This window comes from Chelonia mydas, chromosome 10, assembly GCF_015237465.2.
Source record: "Chelonia mydas isolate rCheMyd1 chromosome 10, rCheMyd1.pri.v2, whole genome shotgun sequence".
Lineage (NCBI taxonomy): Eukaryota > Metazoa > Chordata > Testudines > Cheloniidae > Chelonia > Chelonia mydas.
Window position 1 is genome coordinate 52,673,918 of NC_051250.2, and position 23,860 is coordinate 52,697,777.

General features: G+C 42.1%; 1 protein-coding gene and 1 long non-coding RNA gene across 5 annotated transcripts in view; one reads left to right on the top strand and one right to left on the bottom strand.

The window, feature by feature from the left end:
- The window catches only part of LOC122462189, a 45,175-nt gene extending 23,708 nt beyond the window's left edge, over nt 1-21,467 (bottom strand). The window contains exons 1-2 of the long non-coding RNA XR_006284597.1: nt 21,368-21,467; nt 11,391-11,445 (exon numbers count right to left, since the gene is read on the bottom strand). This is a non-coding gene — a long non-coding RNA (uncharacterized LOC122462189). The remainder of the gene's footprint in view (nt 1-11,390; nt 11,446-21,367) is intronic.
- The window catches only part of RORA (RAR related orphan receptor A), a 539,784-nt gene that overhangs the window by 421,663 nt on the left and 94,261 nt on the right, over nt 1-23,860 (top strand). The window contains exon 1 of one of the 4 annotated variants that reach the window (XM_043524578.1): nt 20,446-20,801. The exons of 2 other annotated variants lie outside the window; for them this stretch is intronic. In XM_043524578.1, the coding sequence (XP_043380513.1) occupies nt 20,771-20,801 (31 nt within the window). In that variant the 5' untranslated portion in view covers nt 20,446-20,770. Of the gene's footprint in view, nt 1-20,445; nt 20,802-23,860 lie in introns of those variants that run through there. One more of the 4 variants, XM_037910468.2, reaches the window with a different exon arrangement.

The window sequence follows — 23,860 nt, forward strand, 5'->3', positions numbered from 1 at the left end:
CTGGCAGAAACAGGGGATTGATGAGAAAGTTTTCAAAATGTACAATCCTAATGAAGGACTGGATTTTTTTTGTAAGCAACAAGTTTGATGTAACAAAGAGATACCATGTACTTAAAACCAAATGCAAAATTACTTGTGGATTAGTTGTATGTAAAAGTGAATTTTAAACCAGTACATGTTGAATGGACTAGACTCGTTCTGTAAAAGTGCACCTGCAGCACTTTAAGCGCAAGTATTTTTATGCAAGTTGCTTTTTATACATGCTGCCTAAAATGATTGCACACCTACCTAACTGGCACATCCAACTATATCTTAGACAGAAAAATGCATCTGCAATATTTCAGTGTTAGGAGCTGGGGTTTGGGATGCACAGTAATTAAGGCCCAGTTTGCCCTTTTGTAGTTTATTTTGATGGGTCACTGGAGATGCCACCATCTTATTTTGGAAAGGCGGGCCTCCTTTCTGCAGAAGTTGCTGGGGATTTCAGCCATAGGCCTCTGGGTCCCCAGAGATCAACCAGACGCCTCTTGCCTCAGCACTTCTGCTTGATCTCACTGCAGGTTCCTTGTACCCCTTGTCAACAGAGTTTCTGCTTTCCTTGACCATTGGCTGACCCAGACATTCTCTGAGGGATGTAACTTTCCAATCTAGGATGTAGCTTCCAGCCCTGCTCTCTATGGATGGATCAGTTAGGCAAACGATCAGCAAGCAGAGTTTACTATTCCTGTTCATGGCTGAAAATTCCTTTAAAACTACCAAATCCTTTTAAAAATTATCTTTGATAAAATATTCTTAAGATGATGGAGTGCAGTATAGAGGAGGACTTTAACAGCTTGTTCTTTATCACCATAAAACTACTGTCCTCAGGAGAGGATACCAAACGATGCCTCTGTTGAACAAAGATTATCTACTTATCCAATCACCCCCACCCCACCCCAGCATTTAAAACTCCTTTTTCCTCAGCCAGACAGTTGGTTCAGACATAGTGTACCTGTAGTTTCCCTTCTTTCCTATGTCTTTTCACAGAACTTGGTTTCCACAGCAAGTGCCTTTCAAAGATGTTGTGGTTCAATAAAAGCGCTCTGTAGTCCTTTGTTTTATAAAGGAGCTCTCCTATTAACTCACTGTTGAATCACTTACAACCTCGGGCCTATCTGAATTCTACTCAGAACCACAATATCTCATTGCAGATCACTTGTTACCTTCTGAACACTCTGCAGGTTTCCACTATTGCCTTTCTGATCTCAAGTGTTACTTCCTCTACTATATATTCTGCTCATATTCAAACCAAACATACTATCTTGAACAGCAAATGAGTGTCCATATTTCTCAAGGCACTTTCCCATCCATACTGACTAGGAGCTGGTCAAAAAATGGGGAATTTTTTCCATTAAAAAATTGCACAACACTTTGCACTTTTCCAAAGCTTTTGTGTCTGTAACTAGGCAACTGACGTCCTTGTTTTCTGTGCACCACACCTTTAAATTTCTAAAATCTGGCTGGTTAAAGAGATGCCACCCATTTTTATCCTCATTGTTGCTGCAGTCTGTACAGAAGGGACAAACACACACGCACACTGTGTTCCTAATCTAAACACAAGTCGTCCAGACACATAGTATATGCTTAGTCTTTGGATATGGGGAAAAACAAATGCTAAGCACCAATCATCCCACTTTGGAAATATCAGTGGTGGTTTGATCAGTGTAGGAGATCTTAATTCATTTGAAGAAATCAAGTGATGTTAATGTTGCAGCTTCACACAGTGACATTAGAGCAGTGCTTCTCAAGCTGTCTGATGTGGGAGACCGGCAATTTTTTTTTCCAATATGCGCGCAGACAGGCAGCCGATGGCTCGCGGACTGGCACCGGGCCGCGGACCACCACTTTGAGTAGCACTGCATTAAAGGACACATGTCCATCAGGTGGACTTGATTAACCATTTCGTTTAGATAAGATTCAGCCCTCTACTCTTAAACTCTCCTGCCTCCATCTCTACTGTACAGCGTCAGAGTTTAAAACAAAACGTACATGTATGAAACTGAAGAGGGTGTATTGCAGCATAAGTGAATAGAGACATTAATACTACATAATTCTTTGTGATAGAGAAAAATAATCTGGAATCTAACAAATAACCTCTTTTAAGATGCAAAAGAGACTGTGACTCTCTTCAATATCCTTGCTCAGTTTAGTGTTTTGTTGATACCTCATCTGGTACTGTAGGGTATAGAGGGACTATAATATGATTCCCCTCACTCTGGCATTTGCATGCACATCACTAGTTAGTAGCTGGGGTATTTGCTGTCCTTGCTGGTACTTTCCTGTTTGTTTCTTCATTTCCATCATCTTAGGGAACAATTTAGTTCTATTTCTGGTGAGATTCTTCATCATGCAGAACAGAAAGCATTCAGCTGCTCATGTTACTGTTGTCCTTTAAGTTTGTTTGTATATCTTTGCTGTATTTTGGATCATGTCAAGAATCTGTCAGATACACTAGCAGTGAGCAGCTGTAACATGACAGAGCCCTTGCTTGCGTAACTTTGGAGGATTGCTGCTTATCCAGTATTGCGTTACATGAAAGAGAATTTTTATATGAGACATTATTATGGTGAGGACCAGCTAATGCCAAGCACAGGCTTCTCTAGTTTGCTCTTCTGTTCATCCTTGAGAAGATGGAAATTAAAGGACATAGGTGGCTGGGTGTGAAACAGTCTGACTCTCTAGCTAACCAAAAAGAAACATTTGATTCTTTTGGGGGTGGGAGGTGAATATCCCTAACAAACTATCTGAGTGTTTTCACTTGAGATGAGAACTCTACAAACTCATTCAGCCAAATGTTGTCTGTGTCACATGTGTGCACCTCCATGTATTTCAGTGGGCAGAACTGTATTATCTGTGGATACCTCTAGATCTGTATCTAGGTATTGAGAGTTCAGTTGTGATGGGGCAGGAATGTATGCCCAAACCAAGGAGACACTCAGGCTTACCTTTAAAAAAAATACCACTATTGCAGCATGGTCTACAATGAGGTTTTACGTTCCCGTTCAGCTGTACAGGTGCAGCCACGTAGTGGAAACACCTAGTGCAGACAGCATCTCAGTTTTAGTTAGTTTCAGACAGTGACACATTGGCTGCAATCCGAATGTAGATGAGGTCAAAGGCCCAGATTCTGCAAGCAGCTCCCTGCAGGCTGACTTCTTTTGCTCTGAGCTCAGTGCAGGACTGGGGCCATAACGCTTTTTTCAGGGAAATGAAATTTTCCTTCCAAATTTGTAATTTTAAGATTTGTTTTTTCCCCTACTGCATTTGGAAAATGTGTAGCAACCATATCTGACCCATAAGGATTGCCAGAAACCCCACTGTATTTGGCAATGGTATTTATTTGCTACAGCCCACAGTTTGGGAACCCCTGTTCTAAAGGGCACCGCTATGGTGGGGATGCATCATGACTGCAGGGTTCTCTCTCAGAGGTACCTGAAGATTTGGCACAGATCCTTTGGTTGCTGTTGTTATCCCTGGTCTAGACCAACATTTGGGGAAAATCCTACACAGGGCACTGGAAATGTCTCGAGGTTCTCCTCACAGTTTAAACCAGATCATTCCTTCATTGTGTGGTTGTTCGTACCCTTGTGGAACAACCAGGGGATCTATCCCCAAGATGCATTGTTTCCCTCCTTTCCCCTCCACCATGTGCAAAGGTCTTTAAGAAATCTCAGAGGAGCCATGGGAGGCCAGCACCATCCATAAAAAGGGCCTGAGCTTCTGTACTTCTTCCCCCTGGTCCCTTTGGAGCCTCACTGCCTATACACACACCCATAGGTTAAGTGTTAACTTAAGTTCTTCCCTCTCCACCTGCAATGGGGAAGTACCAAGGGCATCAGGTTTTAAGGAGGCCCTGGCTTAAGGCACCGGTCCCCTTGTGTAGATCAACAGCATCATGGAGAATTTACCATGGAGACCAGGAGAGGTAAATGCAGTACAGCAGATGCAGTACATTCCTCAGCCCCCAGGCTAAGATCTGCCTATTGCCTATTCCCTTGTCTGCACAGATGAAAGGGAGGATTTAGACCATGATTAATTCAGTCATCGTTCTTGAATGTTACATACACTGACTCTTCAGGATAACTCGCCATATTCTCACTGTACCCCCTTCTATCATCATAAAACACATAGTCTTCTTAATCCACATTGGCCTTTCGACTGAATATGCTTGTTTGTGGGATGAACCGCAATGGTGTCTACTCACAATCCAGATTTCACTGTAAACCAGGCAGGACCAGAGTTCTCTGAGGAGTGGCTTGACCACAGTCTATTGACAAATACCATTATAGTGAAGGGAACTGCAGATATTTGCCTAGTTTTAGCAAATGGCTGAGTCAGCTGCCAAATGCTCTGATCTGTGCTCCTGTAGTGTCGCTTGGTCTTAAGTATAAAGTGCCATGATTTTGATGACTCCCATTTATTTTATGCCTGCTTTTCACTGTACAGTGTGTCATAGTACCATTTAGCAAATCTAACAGAGATGTTCAGAAGAGCCAAGATGTCCTGATAGTATTTATCAAATATTCTCTCCTTACACACAAAGCTGAGACTCAGAGAGGCTTTTAGCACTTTGCATTGTTCAATAACATGCTGTGGGAAGATGCAATCTCTAACCAATTGCTTCTGTCAAAATCCCCTTTGGTTTTTCTCCATGTGTCTCCTCTATGTGATCTTTAGCATGATTAAGAAAAATGTTGAAAAAAGACTTTGCTGGGTGCAAATAGGGTGAGTCCTCTCCAGTTTCCACATTGAGCTAGGTTGCCCTTCTTTTGCAGTTTCACAGTGGCATTTCTGTTCCTATTTGATAGCAATTCCTGTTCTTTTCCTATTGTGTTGCATATCTTCAGTAGTGCTTCAAAAGCTTTGTCCTTAGAACAGTTTAGCATTTTGGTGTTGATCTCATCACTACCTCTGGACTTTAGTTATTCTCTACCTCCTTTGATGGCTTTTTTCAGTTCTTCTATTGGAACTGATCCAGCTTCCACTTTCATGTCAGGGATTTGTTCAGAAATGGAGTTATCTATTCATTCAGCACATTCTAGCCGTTCAGTCATCTGCAGAAGAGTTCATTTCCATCCCTTCTCTAGCTCTTCCTCAACAGCAGATAGTCTACCACTTTGTCTTTGATCAGTGAATTGTTGAGGTTCTTCTTGCTGCTATCATGTAACATAGAAATTGAACATATCTTTATCTTCTGAAGCCTTTTCTGCTAATTCACTTTTTATTGGCATGTCTTGTTTGGTAGTGTTTTTCTCAAGCATTTTCTCGTATAATCTTGTTTTTCATTGTTTTATATGCACCTCTTACTGCTTCTCCTGATAATTATTCAGCTTTTTGACATATTTCAAAACACCCAGTTCTTTTATATGTGGTCCTCAGGAGTGCAGGTGAGCCAATGTACTGAACCAAATCCTGTTTGCCTTAAACGTGGGAGTAGTATCATTGATTTCAATTATTAGTTTTATGTTTAACCATTTTGTGTTTAATACAACATATATACAAGCACACTGTTTTATAGCAGCTGTGATGGTATGTGATAGCTAAGGCTGCAAATCAGTTTTAATCTAAACCTTTTGTTTTCACTCAGTCAGTTTTCTGAAACTTTCATCTTTGAGGCTGAAACATGTCCCGTACATAGGAGGAGTAGCAGGGATTAAAAATAGTGTTGATGTATAAATGGTGGAAAGCAGGTATGAAAGAAAAAAGGAACAAGTTAGATGAACATGTATTTAACATTGTGAGTGGAAACTGTGTGTGTTTGTGTGTGCTGTCTCTAATCCAGGACTGAATGTTGCTCATTCTGTACCTAAAAATAGTGTGACCTTGTGAGGAAGCATTTTTTTATCTGGTGGATTTTACTCAACATGTGGTCATTCAAAAACTGTTCAGAGATTTTAATGTTAGTAAGAGTTCAACTTGTTGTTGGCCAACGAGCAAGTAGAACTGTTAAAAGTTCATGAAAAATGCAGTTTATACCATGATTCCACAATTTATCACATAGATTGTACCACCGTGTATATACCCTCTCCATGTGTGGTTTAACGTCCAGTAATGAATGGAACCATAAAGGCTACAAACACATGTGCTTTATGACACTGTGGAATGGGAAATCCCGCCTTTATAATAGGACCACTCCTTTGGTCACCTGGTAGATTGCAAAACGTGGACTCTTATAATTACAACAGTATTACGTATATAATTTTCTGAATTTTAGAGGTTTCCAATATTTGTCCATTATTTTTTCTCTTCCTCTTCAGACCCATACAGTTGGAGCCATGTTGATAAGGCAACCTGGCTTTACAGGCTTAGAGATATAAAACATAGTACCAGTTTAAAACAAAAAAAAAAACCCTCTAAAATATTCACAAAACATTTTTTCCTGAAAAATATGCAGTATAAAACAATATATGTCTGCAGTGATATAAACTTTTTATGGGCACTCATTTGGGATGATCTGCATAACTTACTCATGGATTTGCCACTTGTGAGTAAGCAGCCATGCCAGTTCATATTGATCAAACCTTTATTCAACACCACACCCAGGCCCTGATCCAAATTCCATAGAATTCAATGGGAGTGCTTCTTTTGACTTCCATGGGCTTTGGATCAGACTCTGAGGGAGAGACAAACATGATGGTGTTATGTGGTTAACATGCCCAAATCAGGTAACTGTGTGCAGTGTCCTCTGATGCACCTAACTGAAAATCAAGCATACACTGTTCATTTATCAGGTAGAATTGCACATGCTAGGAGACGGACAAATAAGTCATTTAACTAAATGCACTAAAAAAATGCTACCTTGGTTACTATTTTTATTATAATATGAAAATCATTCAGTACTCTTCAATTAATAATTAACCGAATGATTTAAAAGACTGAGTATAATTTTAAATAATATTTGGACATTTTTAAAATGTCTTGAAGTCCAAGTGCATCCACAAGCAGTCGTCTGCAAAGTACATCCTTGCAGTGCATTTGCTTTGAAACCAAGGTATTTGTGTTTAATATTGGGGTGTGTGTTAGAATCTGAATACAGTTGTGAGCCAGAGTGCTGCTGTGTTAGAGGTAACCTTCTCTCAGCCCCCCAAGTTATAACAGCCTTAAAGTGAAGATTAACTGTGTCTTAAATTAGCCTTGATTCTATTAACTGCCCCTCCTATTTCATGTTCTGGAAAGGGATACGGGGAAGGAATGTCATAATGTTTCTCTATTCTCTGACAAGCCTTTCAGTATCCCTGTCAAAGATCATTTAAAATTGAATTGAAATAATCAGAAATGATGTGCCTATGTGAAAAATACTTGGCGAATTCCATTCTGTCAGATAAAGGTATGCTAATGAGTTTTAAATCCTGAGTTAAGAATGATTCTTATCAAGCAAGCAACAGTAGTTCATTCTAAATAATTATTAAGGTAAGAAATGAGACATTTATAAGTACTTTCCATGGCTTGTTTCTAAATACATAAAATAAAAATTGGTTTCTCTAGCTAGCTTAATATAAATTTAGGTTGTGAAACCAGATAGGCTTTATATGAAGCAATGCATCAGTCACTGTAGGTGGTCTGCCCTGTATGCCCTGCTTTGTAATCAAATGCATCAACTTAGAATGTTTCTTTCTTTCTTTCTTTCTGAAAAAGGTTATACTATGCAAGTATTCTCTTCAGAACTTGGTAAACAATATTCCCTAATAATTAGCTTCATTTGTCAGTGAATCATCTTGTTATTATGCATCCACTAAAGACTAATATCCTTCAACAGTATGACTTTATCATGTCTGATAATCGTAATTTTTCAAGGGAATGATCTGTATGGATTTCATGCCCAGTAACTGTATCATTGCTTGTGCAGCTTATTTGTCATTTTATGTAGCTAGCTAGCCTTTTGTTTGTTTCATTCAATATTTGGGGGCTTTTTTAAAAATAAAATCATTAAAGTTTATTATATCCTTGATGCTTTAAAAGCTATAATAAGCTGTCACTTGGAAAGTGTTTCATACAACACTGCTAGTATGACCTTCATCTGCTTATCAATTATTTTTTATTTTTCACTAAGAGCAATGTACAGTAATATGCTTTCTTCTGTAAATTACAAAATCTGGTCTGGTATAGGCGGGTGTCTTGAACGAAGACTTCAGGGCTGGGCATGAAGTTTTATTAAAGCAGGAGTATTTGATCCATGAAAAACAGTTTGCCTGTTACCAACAGAGGAAAGGGATGGAACAAATGAACAGTGATATAACTGTGTGTCATTAGAGGCACTTCTAGCCTTGCCAAAATTCATTAACATTTTAGAGATCAGAATTAATCTCTGGGAGGAACTGAAGGGAATGAGTTACGCGCAGTGCCTAAGATGTGTCCAGTCGTAAGTATTGTGCTTGAAGAATGGGAGTCAGAGAAGCTTAGAACCTCATGTTAAGTGGGTTGAAAAATAATGCTGGAGAGCAGCATTAAATTAAACTTCAATTATTTTAGAGAGCATATTTAGTATTAAACTTATGTTTTGTATCAGAACATGAAAATATGCCTTAATTATTTTCATCCTAGCACAAATATTCTTCAATGCAATGCTGTATAAATACTGTATATGCTCAAGGGAGCAGGGAATATGCTGCTGATCAGACAATGTCAACTTAGATGAATCCTGTCCGGTAAGCTGTAGTTTAAATGTGAGCAGTAAAACCACTATTGACATGTGGCACAACTGACTGAAATGTCAATAGTTATAAAAAGAGTATTTCATAACGCAGAATAATTGATTAGTTTGCTTGACTGGACAGAAACGTCTATTTTCCAATGAAAGCAAAATAATTTCCATATTTGTTCTCAGAGCGCTAACAGCAGAGAAAGCTGATTTGTCCGAATGAAGCCTTGTTCTTAATCACACATCAAAAATAAGGAGAGTTTTTGTCACCTATAATGGCTGGATGGATAAGGCATGACTTGAGGGAATCAAAACACTGGCATAGAGTTTAGATTAAATTTGCGCAAACTGGAAAGAAGTGAGGGGGCAAATATAGTGTATTTAGGGGTAGATTCTGTAGCCTTTACTCACCTGAGTAGTCTCAGTGAGACTACTGAGAGTAAGTGCTACTCATTGTGGGCAAAGAAAGGTTGCACAATCAGGTCCTTGCTTGTTTTTATTCAGAGTTCTTTCTAGCTGCACCTATGTAATTATCTAAGCACATTGAATTAAAGATACAATTTTTAAATATATCAAACAATTTTGAAAACAGGTATGTTAAAAAAATCCCAGTTTCAAAGCAGATGCCCTCTGCTCAGTCCCACTTCCCACCACCCCCAGCACTCCCCTTCACCTATGGAAAAACAAGTGGCTGCCACCATATCTAAAGGTAAGGATATGTTTTGCTGCTAGCCTTCTCCCATTGAAAGGAAATGTTACGTCTAGCATCTCAGGTAATTGCAACTCGTATATTATCGTATGAGGAAAGAAGTGGTCTCTCAAGCTGCCAAGACTTCAATCTTCTTGGCTTTGCAGGTCAAGACCAACTCTTTCAACTTCAGTCGCTAGCCAGTGCAGATCACAGAGCACTGCAATGCCGTGCGCTTGGAGAGAAATGCTACTTAATCATTGGGATTCTGGATTTCAAACTAGATGCCTGAATAGCCTGAAGATGTACCACTATGTAACCTAACCATGAAGTGCCAAGCTTTACTGAAGACCACATTCAACCATAAGTTGCAATCTCTTTGCCAAGGGCAGATGATAAAAAGCATGCTGCACAACTGCTTCTACAGAAACAGCTGGGGACAGTAACACCCTTGTCTGTGAACCATGGATTAAAATGGCCGGCAAACTCCATCAAGTGAGACTACTGATATCATTTCTACCATTGCTTCCCCGCTCTGTATATATTATCTCAGTCTTGTCTAACGAATGCTCATCCGTATCTCATTCTCTGTTAGATGTAGCACAGGCAGGTTTGTAAATGTAGACCTGAATGTCACTGGTGTACTGGAGACACTGTAACCAGATGTCACTTCCTCTCTAACCCTCTTAATTCCAATACATGCGTTGAAAAAAAGGGATAACCACACAGAACCCTGTGCTGTACCCTATGCTAAAGAGTCTTCAGGCGGGTAAACAATTCTCCAATACTACTCTGGGATCTCTCAGAAAGAAGGGGACAGAGGCACTCAAACAACTCCAGAGACTCGTGCTAGGAGTCCAGATGCACTATAGACATGCTGATGTCTTTTCAGCATGGATACTTATTTTCATCCAACATCGGGAGGATGGTTGATTGATAATCAACCAACATTATCAGAGTTGTTTCCATACTATAGCCATGCCTCAAACCAAGGTGGCTAGAGTCAAAAGGACTTGAAGATTCCAGGAATTTCTGGAATTGCTTCACTACAATCTACTCAATTTTCCTTCAAAGTGTGAACTTTGAGGCAGAGTGCTTTTTTTGAGAGACAGTCTGGGTCAACAGGTGACTCCATGAAAAAGGTTCTAACAGTTGTTTCTTTAAGGGAATTCAACAATCAACTCCAACAATATCCTGTATACCTCTCCAATTCTCCGCAAGCATCACAGGTCATGTGACTGTTGAGATGGTGAGTAATTGTGAGTGAAGGGAGGTGATCTAATTGCTGGTAAGGGTAAGCAATCTCCTGACTTCAGAACCACAGCAGAGAAACACTGTGAGCTCAAGCAAGGATTCTGCAGTGCAGCAGAGTGACCTATACTAGTTGCATCTTAACCCCAACCTAGGGCTCTCATATATCTTATCAAATTCAGCTTGATACATTTGTTGGTAATCTCTCTCTCTAATTTCATGGTCTGATGTGCAATCAGTGACCGCTGATCAGTCATAATCTTAACCTCAGTATACTTTGGAATTAAAGTAATTAGGAAGACATCTAACATTTGGATACACATTGTCCTTTCAAGGGTTTTCAAAGTTGGAGGAGTTTGGGTGACAATAAATGTGACTAGATCTCTCAAACCTTTCACTGCCAACATCATATCTAGCTGATTATAATGATAATGACTTTGTAGACTTACATTTCATCTAGAAGAATTCCAAAGCACTTGCAAACTCTGTGTCAGTCTTTATGTTATTTCACCAACTGCAGAACTGCAGCAGCTGTTTAACAGAGTGCAGCAACAATGCAATAGTTCAAGAAAGGAAGTGAATAATAATGTACCTCAATGAAAATAGTGGGGGAGTTCACAAAATGGCTTGATTGTGACATATAGCCAGTCTCACATTGGGAGTGGTATGAAAGCACACTGCACCAATAAGAACTCTGGGGCATGCTGTGTCTGAAGCAAGGTAGTATGGCAGTTTAGGAGTACTAGTGTCCATTATAAATAACAAAAGAGGTACCTGAGCTGGGATGACCAATGCTATATTCAGCTTCACTGATTAACTGCTTGTAGTGCTGCAAATAAATCAGTTGAGTTAAAATGTTAGCAAAAGCTGCAGAGAAATTAATCTTGAGATTTAGGGACTATCATTCTCCCTCCATGTATATAGTGTATAGCAGGGGTTCTCAACCTTTTTCTTTCTGAGGCCCTCCCCCACAACATGCTGTAAAAACTCGACAGCCCACTAGTGCCACAACAACTGTTTTTCTGCATATAAAAACCAGAGCCGGCATTAGGGGGTAGGAAGCAGGGCAATTGCCCAGGGTCCCACACCACAGGGGGCCCCGCATAACTACTCTTCTCAGGCTTTAGCTTCAGGCCCTGGGTGGTGGGGCTCAGGGAGGTGGGGCTTTTGTTTTCTGTCCTGGGCCCCAGTGAGTCTAATGCCAGCCCTGCTTGGCGGACCCCCTGAAACCTGTTTGCAGCCCACCAGGGGGCCTTGGACTGCTGGTGTGTAGGAATTGGGTAGTATCCCTTTAAATAGTGAGCACCACTAAGGGGCTAACAACTGAGAGCAGCAGTGTAGCTAGGCATTCTATCTGTGTATATTTAATAAACATGGTTATTTGGACCCCACTGTGCCCATGTGTTTTTTTTTTTTCATATAATCAGTGGTATGTAAGGAGCAAAAGACATAAGAAAGTGGATTTCCAATGTCTGGAGTTAGTTATGCATTATAATGGTTGCCAGAATTCTCTGTACTAAACTCCTAATCTACCAGTATTCTGCCAGTGCTTATTGCCAGAAACTGCTTATATTTACCCTTAATTAGTGATAGCCCCTCCCCAAAGTTTTGGCCAAAAGTGGTTAGGTTAGAGCTGCTTAAAAATGGGGAAACAATGTTTGTAAAAGTTTGCAATTTCAAATTGTTTCCAATTCACTAGCAGAAAGAAGCCCATTTTTGCCCAATTTTTGGATACTTTTATGAAAAAATTTATTTATATTTTTATCAATCTGTTTTGAAATCTCTGAAGTTTTTAATTTACCGAAGACCTCTTTTTCTTACTAAAAACTGGGTTTTCAATAAACTAATAATTTGGTTATTAATAAAAATACACTAAAACATCAAGGAAAAATGGAAAACTAAAATTCATGTCACCAATTTGTTATGAAAGCTTCAAACTGTTTTTCAATAAAAAAACTTTTCATAAGAAAAAGTTAGCTAGGTGAATTTTAAACACAATCCATAAACTTTTTCTCTGCTGACATCCAAAATACATAGATCTGGGGCCATTTTATTTAATGCTGTTTATACCACAGTTGTTCTTGAATAAGCAAGGTTCTCATCTACATGTAACAGAGGCAGCATGCAGTAATTTGATTACAAGAGGATTTACATTCTGTAATATAGACAGCATTGCTATAGAATTTAGTAAATGGATCTCCCAGTGGTTTACAAATATTAGCTTCTTAACACTCGTGTGTGGTAGATATTATACCTAGTTCACATGAAGTGAGGCAAAGGAAAGTTAAAGCCCAAGTTGTGGCCGGCCACTGCTCAGGTGCACAGGAGAAAGTCATGTTGTAAATGGGTGTCTACTGTGCAAGGTCCAGGCTCAGTTATGCTCCTTTCTTGCTCCCTTTACCGCACACACCACCTCAGAAGTGGTTAGCTGCAAAGAAGGGGTCATGTTACTTCTCTTGAAGGCATGTGCTGATCAATATAGACTTCTTTAGGGTACCAGCAGTGGTTGAGGGAGAGTCACTCCTGAGCTCCACCTACTTAATACAGCTACACACCACCCACAGAGCAACATCTGAATTCCAAGTGACCTGGACATGTGTACACCATCAATGGGAGGGATGAGAATAGAGCCCAAGAGTCCTGATCCACAGTCTCCCTCCTTATCTCCTCCATCCTCTCCTCCCAGTCTTTAGTGTAAATCATATACAGGATCATTAATGTGGTCTCGATACATTCATGTGGTCTTTGGATCCATAAACAAATGAATGAATTACATCTAATCATGTGTGTCATTTCTCCTGTCTGACAAATGTATGGATATTTACAATATTTTAATCTTAATATTTATTCATATTCATTAAGTAGTACAAAGAAAAGGAGTACTTGTGGCACCTTAGAGACGAACAAATTTATTTGAGCATAAGCTTTCGTGAGCTACAGCTCACTTCGTCGGATGCATTCAGTGGAAAATACAGTGGGGAGATGTATATACATAGAGAACATGAAACAATGGGTGTTACCATACACATTGTAACCAGAGTGATCACTTAAGGTGAGCTATTACCAGCAGGAGAGCCGGGGGTGCGGGGGAGGACCTTTTGTAGTGATAATCAAGGTGGGCCATTTCAGCAGTTGACAAGAATGTCTGAGGAACAGTGGGGGGGGGGGGGAATAAATATGGGGAAATAGTTTTACTTTGTGTAATGACCCATCCACTCCCAGTCTCTATTCAACCCTAAGTTAATGGTATCCAGTTTGCAAATTAATTCCAATTCAGCAGTCTCTCGTTGGAGTCTGTTTCTGAAGGTTTTTTGTTGAAGAATTGCAACTTTTAGGTCTGTAATGGAATGACCAGAGAGATAGAAGTGTTCTCCAACTGGTTTTTGAATGTTATAATTCTTGACGTCTGATTTGTGTCCATTTATTCTTTTACATAGAGACTGTCCAGTTTGACCAATGTACATGGCAGAGGGGCATTGCTGGCACATGATGGCATATATCACACTGGTAGATGTGCAGGTGAACGAGCCTCTGATAGCGTGGCTGATGTGATTAGGCCCTATGATGGTGTCCCCTGAATAGATATGTGGACACAGTTGGCAACGGGCTTTGCTGCAAGCATAGGTTCCTGGCTTAGTGGCTCTGTTGTGTGGTGTGTGGTTGCTGGTGAGTATTTGCTTCAGGTTGGGGGGCTGTCTGTAAGCAAGGACTGGCCTGTCTCCCAAGATCTGTGAGAGTAATGGAACCCCGACCTGGGGTATTCTATCTGCTACCCAAGATCCATAAACCTGGAAATCCTGGACGCCCCATCATCTCAGGCATTGGCACCCTGATAGCAGGATTGTCTGGCTATGTAGACTCCCTCCTCAGGCCCTACGCTACCAGCACTCCCAGCTACCTTCGAGACACCACTGAGTTCCTGAGGAAACTACAATCCATCGGTGATCTTCCTGAAAACACCATCCTGGCCACTATGGATGTAGAAGCCCTCTACACCAACATTCCACACAAAGATGGACTACAAGCCGTCAGGAACAGTATCCCCGATAATGTCACGGCAAACCTGGTAGCTGAACTTTGTGACTTTGTCCTCACCCATAACTATTTCACATTTGGGGACAATGTATACCTTCAAATCAGCGGCACTGCTATGGGTACCTACATGGCCCCATAGTATGCCAACATTTTTATGGCTAACTTAGAACAATCCTTCCTCAGCTCTCGTCTCCTAATGCCCCTACTCTACTTGCGCTACACTGATGACATCTTCATCATCTGGACCCATGGAAAAGAAGCCCTTGAGGAATTCCACCATGATTTCAACAATTTCCATCCCACCATCAACCTCTGCCTGGATCAGTCCACACAAGAGATCCACTTTCTGGACACTACAGTGCTAATAAGCGATGGTCACATAAACACCACCCTATACCGGAAACCTACTGACCGCTATTCCTACCTACGTGCCTCCAGCTTTCATCCAGACCACACCACACGATCCATTGTCTACAGCCAAACTCTACAGTACAACCGCATTTGCTCCAACCCCTCAGACAGAGACAAACACCTACAAGATCTCTATCAAGTGTTCTTACAACTACAATATCCACCTGCTGAAGTGAAGAAACAGATTGACAGAGCCAGAAGAGTATTCAGAGGTCACCTACTAAAGGACAGGCCCAACAAAGAAAATAACAGAACGCCACTAGCCATCACCTTCAGCCCCCAACTAAAACCTCTCCAACGCATCATCAAAGATCTACAACCTATCCTGAAGCCATCACTCTCACAGATCTTGGGAGACAGACCAGTCCTTGCTTACAGACAGCCCCCCAACCTGAAGCAAATACTCACCAGCAACCACACCCCACACAACAGAACCACTAACCCAGGAACCTATCCTTGCAACAAAGCCCGCTGCCAACTGTGTCCGCATATCTATTCAGGGAACACCATCATAGGGCCTAGTCACATCAGCCACACTATCAGAGGCTCGTTCACCTGCACCTCTACCAATGTGATATTGCCATCATGTGCCAGCAATGCCCCTCTGCCATGTACATTGGTCAAACTGGACAGTCTCTATGTAAAAGAATAAATGGACACAAATCAGACGTCAAGAATTATAACATTCAAAAACCAGTTGGAGAACACTTCAATCTCTCTGGTCACTTGATTACAGACCTAAAAGTTGCAATTCTTCAAAAAAAAAAACTTCAAAAACAGACTCTAACGAGAGACTGCTGAATTGGAATTAATTTGCAAACTGGATACAACTAACTTAGGCTTGAACAGCGACTGGGAGTGAATGGGTCATTACACAAAGTAAAACTATTTCCCCATGTTTATTCCCCCCCCCCCCCCCCCCCACTGTTCCTCAGACGTTCTTGTCAACTGCTGGAAATGGCCCACCTTGATTATCACTACAAAAGATTCCCCTCCCCCCTGCCGCTGGTAATAGCTCACCTTGAGTGATCACTCTGGTTACAGTGTGTATGGTAACACCCATTGTTTCATGTTCTCTATGTATATATATCTCCCCACTGTATTTCCCACTGAATGCATCCGATGAAGTGAGCTGTAGCTCACAAAAGCTTATGCTCAAATAAATTTGTTAGTCTCTAAGGTGCCACAAGTACTCCTTTTCTTTTTGCTAATACAGACTAACACGGCTGCTACTCTGAAACCTGTCATTAAGTAGTACATAATCCAAGCATAATGTAAGTTTCTGATACTTGAAAAGTATTCTTCATATTACTTAATTGATTCAGCTTTGACAAATTGCTTATACGAAAAAGTGAGAATACATTCTGGTCAAGTAAACTGTAATGCTGAGTTAACTGTTACATGACTGTCACTGTGGGAACAGGATATGAAAAATGACAGCAAATAAGGTATTTTTTTTGCTATTCATACGTTTACTAAATTCATGTAATACTCTGTACAGTTACTGTAATACTCTTGGTTAAAAAACAGAAGTCAGTTTTGGATTGGATGATCAGAAGGAGGCATCTGGAAGACAGAGGTAATTGGATATGTGTGTAGGTTAAACACTGATTACGTATGCTAGAAAAACAGAATTTTGAAGATGGTTTTAGATGGGAATTTCATATGAAAGTATAGAATATAGTGAAAAAAAAGTCTGCTTCCCTCAGGTGTGTGGTATTGACATTCTAAAGCTTTAAGATATAAGGACAGTTATTATAGTCATCATTTAAAATGTCTAATGGCTAATCTGTAAATATATGAAGCAAATATTGTAAAATGTAGGAATAAAAATCTGTGTTGACTACTTATTATTGGAGCCATTTAGCACATCAGATGTCATTGTAGATTATCAGTTTCATTTCAGTTTGACTGGAAATAAATACAGATCAGTAATAATATAAGGCTATGTACCTTAAGGTTAAATATATGACAACCAGACTGGTGCTAATGGACTATGACATTTTTCAAGCCTAGATCTGACATTACTTGTTGTGTCAGAATGAAATGTTTGTCTAACTCTACATTACAATACATTAAGACATCATTCTTTCTTTCTACACTGTAAGTTATCCTAGTACATCTAAATTTCAAAGTGTGGGGGCATCAAGCAACTGATCCAAATGTAAAAGAAACATTTTCCAGCTTCTGAAAAGTTATAAACAAAATAGTAACAGAACTTAATTCAGTCCAACACGTCTTGTATAATTTCTGTTCAGTGTATCATAAGTTAAACATATGTTTTATAGGTGAAGTACTATGAAGAAGAACATAATTTGGGGTGGTATTCTTCCACCCTTGCTCATTGAGTAGTACCTTATTCTGCTTGTTGAAAAGTAAGGCTCTACTTAATGAAAGTAAGGATGGCAAAATGGATCAAATGATGTATGCCAAAGATAGGAGACCTAATTCTAGCATCACTGTATCAGTCCAGTTCTTCTAGTTTTGGTTTTTTTAAACAATGAAGATATAAAAAGTCAAAACATTGCATTAATGTGACTTGAATGGCCAAGCTGATAAATGGCTAGGAATACCTGAGTGACTTATAATCACATGTAAAGAATACCATCATGTATTGTGCCCTTTATTAAACTATATAATAATAATCCATTATGGGACATTTACAAAAGTTTGATGCATATACCTTCATCTCTTAAATGTTCTCTCAAATGTAGGTCTTTATTTCAAACATTTAGATGTTCCCTTTGCCCCTGGTCTGTCTTTATGTAATTTTTTAAGCTTATGTGCTAGCTTCCTTATTAAAGAGACAAGCTGGGTGAGGTAATACCTTTTACTGGACAAACTTCTGTTGGTGAGAGAGACAAGCAGGAAAGCTTCTTCTATGTAGCAGGAAAGCTTGTCTCTCTCATCAACAGAATGTGGTGCAGTAAAAGATATTACCTCACCCACCTTGTCTCTCTAATATCCTGGGACCCACACAGCTACAACAACACTGCAGACAGCTTCATTATTGTCATTCTTCTTCTATTATATACATTATAGAGCAGGGGTGGGCAAACTTTTTGGCTGAGGGCCACATCTGGGAATAGAAATTGTATGACGGGCCACAAATACTCACAAAATTGGGGTTGGTGTGGAGGAGGGGGTGAGGGTTCTGGTTGGGGGTGTGGGCTCTGGGGTGGGGCTGAGGAGTTTGGAGTGTAGGAGGGTGCTCTGGGCTGGGACCGAGGGGTTCGGAGGGCAAGAAGGGGGCTGGGGCTTGGGCAGGGGTGTGGGAAGGGAGGTAGGTTCTGGCTGGGGGTGCGGGCTCTGGGGTGGGGCTGGGGGTGAGAGGTTTGGGGTGCAGGAGGGTGCTCCAGGTTCGGATCGAGGGATTTGGAGAGCGGGAGGGGGATCAGGTCTGGGGCAGGGGGTTGGGGAATGGAGAGAGGCCCAGGGGTGCAGGCTCTGAGCGGCGCTTACCTCAAGTGGCTCCCAGAAGCAGCGGCATGTCCCTTCTCTGGCTCCTACGCGGAAGCGCGGCCAGGCGGCTCTGCACACTGCCCCATTCTCAGGCACCACCCTTGCAGCTCCCATTGGAGCACCGGAGGGGGCCATTGGAGCACATAGGAGCCAGAGCAGAGCCATGATGTCGCTTCTAGGAGCCACGTGGAGCAGCCCCCGACCCTGCGCCCCAGAGAGGCCTCCGACCCAGCGCCCCGGCTGGAGCTCCGGAGCAGGGCCCAGCCATGCGGTGCGGCCCCGACCTGGTGCCCAGCTGGAGCACCGGAGTGGGGCAAGCGCCAAACCTCACTCCTCAGTGGGAGCTTGCGGGCCGGCTGAGGCCTGTGGGCTGTAGTTTGCCTACCCCTGTTATAGTGTATCTATGCACTACTGTACTCTTATTTTGGGAATTTCTCTGCTCCCATTTCTAGGGCAAGATTAGGCAAAATGAACATTCTTGCTAATACAATTTTCTTCAGAGTGTACTTGAATAAGTTGAATTTGTGTGTATATAGAGTGTACATAGTAAAGCTGCAAAATTTAGTCATGCAAACAGATAGACAGTTTGGTGACAGCTATTGCTATCCAGAATATTGAAAAAAATCCAGTGATGGAATTATGCTTCATCCATTTTACCCCCAGTAAATTCTGAGGGAATATGAACCCATCACAGAATATACTTGAAATGGAAATGTTCAATTAGATCATACTCTAAATCAATAACCAATAAACCTGTAGTTTTGTCATGCTGCCTGCGACCTATCCTTAATATAAGATGTTATTTTTCAATTCAAAATACAATCCTGTGGAAAAGTGTAAACAGAAACAGAGATCAAGCGCAAGCTGCTTTTGGCTTAGAAATACACCTTCAGGTACTCAGATGTGATGTTTTTTAATGTAGTTCTGTTCAATTATGTATGTGCTTGCCACAACCGAAAACACAGACCCTATGTTGAGAACATCTGCACGTCATTCAATCACAACCTAATAATTGCTGCTTTTAGTTTCTCGTAAGGGCCGGGGGGGGGGGAAGAGGGGAGAGAGAAAGGCCATTTTCCCTCCATCAGTGTCTTGGTTTAACACTACAGCACTTAAGTTCACAAAGGGGAGAGAGCTCTGAGAATCCTCAGCAGTGCCCCTTCGTTGATGATCAGCGTTCAGCATAACGCCAGAGTGGCTCGTTTGGAAGCTGTTTGCAGGAGGCACTAGCGCATTCAAGTATCAGAGGGGCAGCCGTGTTAGTTTGTATCCACAAAAACAAGGAGTCGTCCAGGGGCACCTTAAAGACTAACAGATTTATTGGGGCATAAGCTTTTGTGAGTAAAACCCCCCACTTCTTCAGCTGCATGGAGTGAAAATTACAGATACAGTCTCCATGCAGCTGAAGAAGTGGGGGGGTTTACCCACGAAAGCTTATGCCCCAATAAATCTGTTAGTCTTTAAAGTTCCACTGGGCGAACCCCTCCTTGTTTTAGCACATTCAGTGCGATGTAACTTGTCCTGGAAGGCCAAGGGTGCTTGCCACAGCCCTTCTCTTAAGCACCTTCCCTCAAAGCAGCCCTAATTCCAGCGTAGTCTCTTTCGGGGCAGACCCAGAGTCCAGCTCTGGCCCTTGGCCCGTCAGTGCTGGGGAGGGGGGTGGGTTGGACGCTCTCCCCCCTAAACCAGCGGCCGGTGCGAGCGGCTTGTCTTGGCACAGGGCAGGGCTCCTTGCTGCTGCCGCCGCCGTGCATGGGGCGAGCTGGCTGTGCAGGCGCGCGGCTCGCTCGCTGTCCGCCGGCTGCTGAAGTGGGAGAGCCCGGGAGCGCTCGTGCTCCGGGTGGTCTCCGGCAGGGGGCGGGGGCCGGGCGCGCGGCGGCCGTTGGAGATGGAGCGAGCCGCGGCATGAAGCTGCCCCGCGCGCCGCCGCGGCAGCCCAGCGGGCCAGTCCCGAGGAGGCGGCGCTGCCGCCTCTCTGCCTGTGACTGGCCGGCGGCGCTGCCTCTCAGCCCCGGCAGGGCGGGGAGGAGGCGAGCGGTGTAAACAGGGAGGGGGGGCTGGCTTGATGTCAGCGGGTCACATGGAGTCTCATATGGGCCGGGGGAAGGAGGCGGTGGCAGGCTGTCAGCTGGCAGGCGGCAGATGCTGCTGAGGCGGTGGTACAAGGAGAGGGGCCCGGCCAGCACGCACCCAGCCCATCCCGCCCGCCCTCGGTGCTCTGCTCCCCGCCGCGTCGCCCCTGACAAATGATGTGTTTTGTGATCGCCGCGATGAAAGGTAGGCGCAGCCCTGCGGGGAGCCGCCGCGCCGCGCCGGGGATGGGCGCTCGCTCCGCCGGGGAGCTGGGCGCACGGGGCCGGCCGGCGAGCAGGTGCGCTGGGGGGTCGGGGCGGGGAGTGCCACGGGCAGCGCTCAGGTAGTCGGGTTACTTGTGACTTGTTCCCCTTCCCGAGGCCCGTTCGTGCCGCTGGGAGCCGGGCCGGCTCGGGGAGAGCGGCCCGGGGCGCAGAGCGGGGGCTTTGCCTCGGCCTGGGTGGCTGAGGGGGAGGAGGCGAGTTGGTGGGGCTAGTCCCGTGCCCAGAGAGTGCTGCTCGGCACGGCGATCCCGTGGCTGGCTCCTCAGGGGTGACTGTCCGTTGGAGCTGGTGCTGCTTCACCGTGCCGCTCTGACCCACCCTGGGACTCCGCGCACCAAACCTTGCCGAGCGGTTTAGCTCGGCGTCTCCCCTTGCCGAACGCATCTGCGATCGCTGCCGGCCCCCCGGGGAGCTGCACATTCCGGCTTGCTGTGGAGGGTCTATCCCCTAGCGCCTGCCCTGCTTCTGGACTGGCTCGTCAGTTACCTTTCTCGGCGAGGGGGACACCCGTCTGGGCCCGCTACTGCAGAGCGGAGGCTATTTCTTATTAATCCTTACAGCTGAAGTAGCTCACACTGGAGTGTGTCATCTACCGCTTCTTCTGGTGTTTGCGTTTGGTTTGATTTAGAGCTAATCACGTAGTGAAAGTGACCAGGCACGTGTGGAGAGGTTCCCTTTTTGTTTTTGCCCAGACCAGTTGTGTGCTTAGAGACTTGTACTTTATACTTTTACATAAAAGTTGGAGGATAAGAGAGAGCTTATCTTCCCACATGATTTGCAGAGGGAGAGGTTATGATTAACATGGTTGGGACTGCATAAAGCAGAGACGTGCTGCATAATCCTAATAAAATCTGTCTCTAAAATTTTACAGTAAACATACTTCAGATAGAAAGAGAGAGTGTGCGGTGTCCTGTAGACAGTTTGTGTGGCTAAAAATGACAGGCTCAGAATCTGTACATTTTTAAAGAGTTTTTGGTTTGAAAGGAAAAGTGAGCATTATGAAATGACACTTTAAAATCTGACACTTCCTGTGCTTTCAAATCCCAGTCCTTCCTGACGGACAATGGGAAGAGTCAGAGAAAGTTTTTTCATGAGAAATCAAAAGTTTAAAGGTATGTTTTCAAATAATTTGTGGTGTTTTTTAATATAATGGGATCCACAGATAAACTATGCACTGCAGCATATTTTTAAATCAGGGAAACCATAAAAAGCACATATCTAAATATTGTAACAGTTCTATTTAAATAGGACCTTCTTTCTCTGTAATGCAGTCTTTGTAAATATATTAATTTAGTTTCCCAACTAAAAATACTAAGCCTTTTTTTTTTGTACACAGATCTTGTTTAAAAAAGGAACTATTTGAAATTGAATATTTAATGATGATCCTACTAGAGACTGAAATGTTTGCTTGGTTGTGTCTTTTACTTTGCAAATGCACTAAGTGAAGGACACCAATATCAATGTGCAGTGGAAGCATGATAATTTACAGTTGCTAAGCTTCTCACTCTCTTTTTAACAGAGAAGACTAGGTGAATAGAAAGATAGTACTATCCATTAACCATTAGCATCTCTAAATTAGATTGACAATAGACTGTAACCAGGTTGATCCAAAATATTTGTTTCTGTTACAAAAATAGCATAATTTGAGTGTGATTTATAGGGAATTATAACAATTCTTCAAAACTCTGAAAGTTGTACTGACAAAATACTGTTTTTACGTATCCCTCTGCAAACATGTAACCAAATAGGAAAAACTGAATGTATACTGAAGAATATATCCTTAGGGTATAAATGACTTAAGAATGCTTTTGGAAGAAACATGCTGGAATATTGTAAGATGACAGTAAGATGATTTTGGAAAAACTCCGCGTCTCAACTCCAAAGTTATCTGCTTCCCTGGTTTTGAGGCTTCATTAAGCCATTTTCCATATAGATGACAAACTGTTAAAGCTTAGTTTTTGTGCTTACAGAATGTGGTTATAAAATGGTTTTATTTCATAACTATTTAGGTTGATGTATGCTTTTTCTGTAATGTGAGGCATATTATTTCTCTGGTAAGTTTCACTGAAAGTTCACACTAATTTTTTTTATCTATCAATAAGTGTATTCATTACTTTAACAGTTTTGCGCTAGTGACTTTTGTATGGTTTGTTGGATAAGCTTCAATAATAGGAAATGTATTTTAATATTACTCTCTTCTGGTATTGAAGGTTTCAGTGTACAGAGATATTTTGCTTTTGTGTTGCTATTACCAAAGTGGTGTTCCACATTAACACTGACAAATAGATTAATCAAAATCACCATTTTTTTCCCCCTTCCAAAGCCCATAGCTCTTGCCTACACATTTGTCTTGGGTGACCTCTGGCTGCCATGAAATAATAGATCCACAGTATTGTGCTTTAAGAGAAGTAGACCAGAAGCACTGGGAATACAGTTTTTGTATGAGCTCAAATGCACATGGGAGAAACAGACTAAGTCTAGGTGATTAGAATATTTTATTTATTCCTGATGCTGTAATAGCACTTTGGAGGTATGTGATCATTTATAGTTGCTGTGAAGTTACGGTGAAGAAAATGATGGTTTGTGGGAGAAAGTGAAATGTTACAGATTTCCCTACCAGATTTTTTTTTAAAGTGATGCAGAAACATATTAAATTCTTCCCTTCTGTTCTTCAATTCTGATTACTCAAATTGACTTCATACGAAAAGAATTGTGTGTGATTGTATTTTTCATGCAAAACAAATGCTCTGTCAAAATAATTTCTTTCATTCTGAAATATACAGAGATTTCTAATGTATATAGGGATTTGAAAGACTTAAAGAATATGTAAAAAGAAAAGGAGTACTTGTGGCACCTTAGAGACTAACCAGTTTATTTGAGCATGAGCTTTCGTGAGCTACAGCTCACTTCATCGGATGCATAGCATATCGTGGAAACGATATGCTATGCATCCGATGAAGTGAGCTGTAGCTCACGAAA